General features: G+C 35.1%; 1 protein-coding gene across 5 annotated transcripts in view; it reads left to right on the top strand.

Moving 5' to 3' along the window:
* Mical (Molecule interacting with CasL) overlaps positions 1-8,488 on the top strand; it is a 288,154-nt gene that overhangs the window by 266,608 nt on the left and 13,058 nt on the right. For all 5 annotated transcript variants that reach the window (XM_071589659.1, XM_071589662.1, XM_071589663.1 and 2 more), the window contains 3 exons: positions 3,221-3,440; positions 3,986-4,169; positions 4,813-4,937. In XM_071589659.1, coding sequence (XP_071445760.1) covers positions 3,221-3,440; positions 3,986-4,169; positions 4,813-4,937 — 529 coding nt within the window. The remainder of the gene's footprint in view (positions 1-3,220; positions 3,441-3,985; positions 4,170-4,812; positions 4,938-8,488) is intronic.

Below are 8,488 nucleotides of genomic sequence, written 5' to 3' on the forward strand. Positions count from 1 at the left end.
AGTATAGAAGCAATATCTCATTAGAATTTCACTTATTGTTTTACATAAGTTGATGGAAAAAGGCCAATCACATCTGGGCTCTAATGTTGCAAAAGAAACTGATGAATAATGCTCAAGTCATGTTTTTATTATTGATATTCAGTAGGCCATGAAAATTTCGTCAGCGTTAAGTGTTAGATAGGTACATTTCATGGCTGTCGGAACTGCATTACATTAAATTTGCTTGAGCTGGCCACCGAGCTACTGCAGGCATTAATTTAGTAGGTTGATGTTCTTTATAGCTAGGGTTCCATTCATGTTAAGGGTTACATTCGATGTCAACTGAGGATTTGATAATTAGGTACATGCATTTACTAAAATATTACATTACTACTGCCAGCAAAAAGAATATCTCATTATATGAAATTTGGGACATGAGAAAACATTATCTTTCAGAAGCTTGCTAATAATATGATTGCCACTTCAAAATATAAAAGCCATGACAAAATATTTGTCATCCTTGTGAAGGTAATAGTTGCCAGATTCAAGTGTGCATAAAGAGCTGACAATGAGATGGTTTGGGATGAATGCCAACCTGTGGTACTCTCACCCTGCAGTGGAGAGGAAGATTTTTTTCAAACTAGCACATTCTTCAATTAATTGCTGTAATTCTACTATGGCAATTGTCTATAAATTGTAGCATTGTGAAAGGGATATACAATGGTACCATTAATTCTTCTAATCATTGTCCAGGACTGCAAAACAGAATAGACTGGCAATCTAAAGTTTTTGCATTCAATAAAATATATAATAATTAATCATTGGAATAATAATTAGGTGTATACGATATTGATGGCTATGGCACCATGCTATCAATCTCTCTCCTTTTACTTCTTTTTCTGTTATTCGTCAATTTTTTTCATTATTGTTCTCTTTTTAAGGTCTTGTTATATAGGTATCTATTTCCAAATAAAAGGTACTGTTATGCATGGTTTATCACTATTAGGAAGGAAAATGCAGAAATGTATCTAGCTTCCAAAGGCTAATATCTTAATCTTTATGCTTGAGATTTAGTACTCTTTGTAGTCTACAGTATGAGTTAGGTTTTAGAAAATCGCTGAAATCAAGAAAACACTCTTTGGTACATTGAAACATGATTATTTTCTCTATGCTAAGGTCCTCTAGAACTCCACTTTATCTCACTTGCACACTCACTCAACTCCACATCATCTCACGTCACCTGTACTCTACTGCTTTCACAGTGACCAGAAAAACTTCTGTTCCATTTTAATTGTTTGTACGGAATTGTTTTAAAATGTATAATTTTAATTTTAATTTGTAATTAAATTTATGAAATGAAGACATTACATCATTTTCACCAAAGGAATAGTGGTCATCGTAAAGTATTTAACCCATAATTTTCAAGAATATGTGCAGAGTTGCTTCAGATATAGATGCCAATTAATGACAAAGACCGAATATTTTTCCTGGTACTTGCATGTTTTCATGCAGAGGGCTTGAATGAGTTGATTTTGAAACTGAAGCCATGTTGTTTTTACTGCATGCTCAGTAGTTTGTAACTGAACTTTTTAAATAGGTAATATTTTTCAGTTGTTAGAAGCCTTCCTTTTTTTAAATCTCTCATTCTCTTATCAATTATCTCTTTATGACAATCAGAGGACCTTAAATGACATGACAGCATTGCATTTGCAGTTTTAACATTCTTATGTTTTATGTAAAAAGCTGTAACTATAATCAGTCAAATGGTGAGTGGAAAGAGATACATATTTGGATGTAGCCACCATCTTGCAAATTCACAATCTTGAAAAATAATCATTGTGATGTTTGCAAATACTTGCTGTTTATGCTTAGGTATTGGGCATAATACTCTTATCTAAGTCACTTTTTTATTAGCTGCTGTCTAGAGCATTCTTTTTTTATGAAAAATTAGTTATTGAGAAAGTAATTTTATTAATAGGCCTAGAATGAGTGTAGAATTTATCAGTTAGGAACCTCATAACTTCATTTTTTTAAGTTTTCATTGAAGTATCGAAAATAGATCCTAAATATTTTTCATGGGAGTAAGGTCTGAAATAAAGAAAACATTAAACATTTTCAACTACTGAATTTTCAATTTTTTTTCACACGTCTACATGCTTGCAAACTTGTTAAGGTATGAATGCTAGGTAAAGCTGATAAATCAGTAAGTACTGATTAGAAAATAATGCATGCTTTTCATTCCAGGAATTTTTATTTTAAAGTTATTACGTAGCTAATTTTTTACATTAGTATAGTCTTTTTAGGTAAGTAACTATGATTTTTATCACAATTTCATTCCAGTAGAAATTATGCAGACATCTGCAAGAAGTTTTAAAGTAAAATCAGTTATTCAAATTTAATTATTTCCTGGCATATTAGTTATTTTTATCCATAAATAATATTAGAAATGTTTTGATGACCATGCCTAAACAGTGCTAACATCTCATTGCTAGATAACTGAATGAATTTTTTGCATATCATTGTTATGTAAATGTGGCATTTTCGTAACCATCTAATTCTGGTTTATTTTTTAACCTCGAATGTGTTTAAATTTTGCTAACAACTAATATAATATCACTTGGATTAAATTATAAGCATGTATTAAGCTATATGAGTATTAACGTTGACAATAGAACTTGACTAATGGGAGTTACTGTGAGTTAATTTTTGGAAGAGTTCGAAACTTTTGTGGTATGCATTTAAATACCAAGAATATGATGAATAAGTGACCATTTTGTAAAATTGCTAGTTTTGTCAATATTTGAACTGCATATGAAATTTTTCTGCGAGACTAAAAACTTAAAGCATAGTTTTCTCTAAAAATTCTCATGCCAAACTAAAATTCAGAGGAAATTGAGACTCAACTTGTCTCCAAGTTCCCTACCTTTGCAGTGGTTTAATGGAAACTCAGGCTTAATGTATTTGACTCCAAAGACTCCATCACTCTCATTGTTTACGACTAATGTGATAAACTAAGTAGATCACTTTGATTTCATTTGAACAATTTTACTTTACACTGCTGGACAATTGTGACTTTTCATTGAAGTCAAAACATGAGCTTTTGGACCATTTATATTCCCATAGTCTTTGAATGTCATTGATTCAAACTAGTGCATTGATAGTCCACTGTAAGTTGTAATTCTTACATGTGGAACTGTAAGTTGTAATTCTTAAATGTGGCACATCCTATGTTTGATCGCAGGAGAAAGACAAGAAAATGTCGCTGAGTGAAAGAGGTTTGGCTACTGGCAGTGAGAAAGACCTCATGTTCCGCAATAACTCCTTGACTGATGATGGCAAAGGGAACTCGCAGAGACTGACATCATCTGAACATGCATTGTCTCCCATTACTGTCCTTCCACCATCTTCGTCACTTCGCTTGGCTGAGAGTGTAGGTGAGAGGATTGCTCCAAAGGCAACAGGTAAAAAATAATGTTCTTCTATTCTCACTGTAGTGGTAGTGTTCATAAAGTCTACCAATAAAAGTTTGTTCAATGTAAACACTTCAAAATATTTCACCAAAACTATTAAAATTAGCATTAAATTGGCATGGTTTCTTCAATTTGCTAAATTCTTCATATTTTTCTGAGCAAAAATAAGTATTCACATTGCTTTCATGCCCTCCATTGCCTTTTCTACAAATATTTTAGAAATTAGTTTTGTAAAAAGATTAAAGAACTGATAAGTTATCAGTTTTCCCTAATAATACAGTTTATTTTTATATATTTTCATGGCACATATTGAGTTTATTGATAGAGTATCTTTTATTTAATTTTTAAGATGTCATTAATTCACATAATTACATATGTGGGTTATCAATAAAAATGGTCAATTATTTCATCAGGCGAAATTTTGCACATGTATTTCACTTGGGATCACAAATTTCCCATTCTTAGGGAAGTTTGATATTCTATTATCAGTAAAAATTATCCCATAATTCCGCAAAATGTTAATACGTCACTTTCAGAGGAAAGTTTTTCGGAAGGAGAGAAGATAGAACGTCAGTCTTCAGCAGGAACAGCTGTGTCAACGCCAAGTCATGAAACATCTGGAGGCTCATCGATGGAGAGCAGTGCCTCAGCCCTTCCTCTCTTGGGTGGGAAACAAACACGCCAGGCAAGGCGAAAGGCTCGCCAGGCTCAACTCCAGAGGTGATAGCTTTTCACAGTATTTCTCCTACATTTTTAAACTGCCCAAAAAGTAGGATTTCGGAAGGTCTTCAAAATAGACATTTGTGTTGGCTATGACCTTATTTGATACGAATCATTTTCCACTGAGCCATTTTTTCAAGATTTGGAAATAAAAAAAAATTCATTGGGGCTAAAGCTGGGGGATATGGTTGATGCTGCAGATTTACTGCAGAGATTTGTGTACTCAAACTAAACATGACTCAACTAACAAACTAAACATGACTCAACAAACAAACTAAACATAACTCCAAAGACATGATTTCATAAATTTATTTTTATATGTAGGTTTCTATTACACTTAGTATTGGGCCAAAACAACTGTGTTGTAAATTTTTGAGCATAAATATGTAATGCATATGCTAATTCAAATTTAAAGGATTCAAGGAATCTTAGTAATTTGATTGTTCATATTCAATGTAAAAAATTAATTACCAACATCAATATATAGCTCCAAATTTTATTGCTGATTTTCCAATTTTATCAAAGTTTCCCATGGTGACATTTGTTTAGGGTATGCTCCTTTGCACTAGCAGGGATATGGCATCCTTATTAATCATTGTTTCAGAAATAAAAGAGAATTATAATGTGTTTTATTACATTATAGGTTGCGCATGGCTCAGGAAATCCAAAGGCAATTGGAAGAGCTTGAAGTTAAACAGCGACTTCTTGAGAAGAGGGGAGTCAGTGTGGAGAAGGCACTTCGAGGGGAGGATAAAGGTGGACTTCTTGGTGAGAATTTTAACAATATTAACTTAGTCCCCATAATCCATTTCAAGGATTTCCCAATTTTCCCACAAACAGTGTATGTACCTAAAGCCTCGTCATATCTCATGAAGGATATACCAATGGAATAAAACATTTGCATGGAGGAAGGGCTTGTGCAATCTGATGACCCCTAGATATTTGTAAGCAAGAGTAATGATAAATGCTCCTGGTAGGATCACCCATGGTGATCACAAGTTAAATGGTAGGAGTCAAATGAAAGGAAGTCTATGTAACAAATGTTCCTCAGTGAGGTGGCTGCAAAAGCACGTAACACGAGTAGGGCAACCATTTGAGTGAGGGTGTTACTATAAAAGTGCAATGAGGAGGGCAATGGGAAACTAACTCATTTGATTATCCCACAAAACAACGATGGTCACAGATCTATGAGTCCTAGCACCTACAGGACGTATGCCAGCCAAGCAGTAAGAGAGGTGAGTCTTCTGTGGTCATCATTTCTTGAAATCCATGCAAAGCAAAATTGACAGCAGCAGCAGCCCTGATGACACAGAAGAAGGCTGAACGATTCAGAATTGAGACTTGGAATGTTAGAATGATGTGAACGACAGGAAATTAGAAAATATAAAACAGGATATGAAGACAATGAATATGAATATTTTTATGCTATCTAGTGTGATATATATAATATGTATATATGTATATATATATATATATATATATATATGCTTTCGTAGACGTAACACGGAAGTGCCGAATAGTACAATACACAGTAACACACAATATAGAAACACAAAAAAAGAAGAACACTCACACGTTATTTCTTGATATTTCGACGGAAACAATCCGTCTTCCTCTGAAGATATAGAAGTAATGACTGCTGGAGTAGTTGAGGTGAGGGGTGCGAGAGAAAGGGAAGGGGGCCAGGAGAACGGGAGGCGAAGGAGGGGTGAGGGTGGGCTTCCACAAAGTAACAATGTGTATATGTAATATATATATACATACATATATACACATATATATATATATATATATATATATGTATATATATATATGCATATATATATATATATATATATATATATATATATATATATATATCTAATTTGAGGATATCTTAGGTTCAGGCTTACTCAATGGCTAGATGGGAAGGGAATTGAAATCAAATAAACCCCCACAAATGAGACAACATTCCAATGGAACTAATTCAAGTTTTAGAAAAGATGGGGGAAGATTTTTGCTCATTGTGACATAATTAGTATCATATGAGCATTTGTATCATAAACTTGAAGGTAAAACTGAATAGCATAAATTATAAATATTTATTATTTGAAATTTTTTGCACTGATATTCAAATGGTTATAAAACCAATGCTTTGGTCCGGTTCTGAAAGGACTAATCTTATGCATCCCATAATACGAGGGTCATCCGGAAAGTAGTACCCGTTCGTGCCGCATGAAGTGCTGACGACGCGAGTAGCCGCTGGACGAGGTCAGATAGCTTCAGTGGCTTGTCTGCCTTCTCTGAGCCAAGTTGCGTGACGCTAGCATTGCCTATGTTGTTTCTGTGATTGTTTACAATGTTTAAAAAAATTGAGAACGCCGCCAGTTGTGAAGTGAGGGCAGTGATTAAATTCCTCAATGCAAGAAACGTTCGCCCATGTGATATTCATCGCCAATTAAAGGAGGTGTATGGAGACAATGTAATGGACGAGTCGTCTGTTCGGCGGTGGTGTCGCAACTTCAACATGGGGAGGGGGAACACACACGACGATGAGCGTTCGGGGAGACCGTCTGTCATTACAGACCAACTGGTGAGCTCAGTTGACGAATTCGTGAGGAACGATCGGCGCGTCACAATTGATGACATCTGTGAGCATTTTCCCAATGTTTCTCGAACAATTGTTCATGAAATTGTTAAACACCATCTGCATTATGCAAAAATTTGTGCAAGATGGGTCCCTCGCGTATCTCAATGAGCTGGCGGCGAAGGACTATGCAGCAGGAATACAGAAACTTGTCACACGTTATGACAAATGCCTTAATTTGCTTGGAGATTATGTTGAGAAGTAGTTTAAAGTATCCTCTTTCAAATAAAATTTTTTATGTTTGTTAATATTTACTTTTGTGTCTTTATTTCACGAACGGGTACTACTTTCCGGAAGACCCTCGTATCTTCTTGTATTCATGATAGAAATTTGTAATTAATTATAGCAGAAATAATTGATTAACATTTATTGGAGTAGCACTTTAAAGTTTTGCAAAATATTATGTTGAATGAGTCAGTTAGGTCTTGAAATACTGGTTCCTATTAGATGTAAAAGCGAAGCAACTTTGGGCTCAAACAGGGGTTGAAGGGGTAACCGACATTTCTTCCATGGAGGCATTCTTCTTCTGTCTTCATGTATGAAGGTAGTTTGAAAGGTCCTCAGAATAACTACCTTATGTCAGTGCTAGCACAACGAGTTTCTAGCGTAGTAATAGGTAATCCTTAATGATTAAACATGTAATGGATCAGCACTCTAGGAAGAGATCTGTAGTTTGGATGCCTCTCTGTTGTCATTTCTGTGTAGTGATTTGTGAAGATGGAAAAAGTTGAGATTCGAGCAGTGATTAAATACTTTGTAAAGAAAGGTATGAAAGCAATGGAAATTCATGTCGACTTTCAGACTCTAGGGGACTCTGCTCCTTCATATTCAACTGTTGCCAAGTGGGCAAGTGAGTTTAGGTTTCGTTGGGACAACTTAGATGATGATCTGCATAGTGGTTGACCAAAACGTGCCGATACCCCAGAAATTATTGTTAAAGTACATTAAATGGCCATGAAGGATATCCAGCAGAAAGTTGGAGAAATCACTGAAGCTAGAGGGATGTTATTTGATTGGGCATATCACATTTTAAACGTGGACTGGGATATGAGAAAGTTATCTGTTAGATGGGTGCCTTGACTCTTGATGCAGGATCACAAATGCATCAGAATGGAAATTTACGAGCAGTGTTTGACCCATGTTAAGAGCAACCAACAAGATTTTCTGTGTTGGTTTGTGATCACAGATTACACTTTGGTCTACTAGTATATCCCAGACAGAACAGCAGTCAAAGCAGTGGAAACATGTGTTTCATCACCACCAAAGAAAGCAAAGGCAATATGGTCGGCTGGAAAGATGATGCTTCAGTTTTCTGGGATGCGAAAGGGATTCTGCTGATAGATTATCTTCTTACTGGTCAAACAATTACTGGACAATACTACACTAATCTCTTGGACCAACTACAGCAACAGATATACATCAAAGGTCAGGTTTGCCTAGGAAGAAATTCATCTTTCATCAAGAAAATGCACACCCACACACTAATGTCATTACCATGACAAAAATATGTGAATTAAGATATGAACTTTTGCCATACTCACCTTATTCACCTGATTTGGCTCCATCAGATTTCCATCTCGTACCTAAACTCAAAACTTTCCTTGGTGGACGGAGATTCTCTTCAAACAAAAAACTAACTCCCAAAGTGGGTGGGTACTCGTATTTTGCAGGTCTGAAGGAATCTAGTTTTTGA

Source organism: Hetaerina americana, unplaced genomic scaffold (assembly GCF_022747635.1).
Source record: "Hetaerina americana unplaced genomic scaffold, ioHetAmer1.1.p SCAF_4, whole genome shotgun sequence".
Classification (NCBI taxonomy): domain Eukaryota; kingdom Metazoa; phylum Arthropoda; class Insecta; order Odonata; family Calopterygidae; genus Hetaerina; species Hetaerina americana.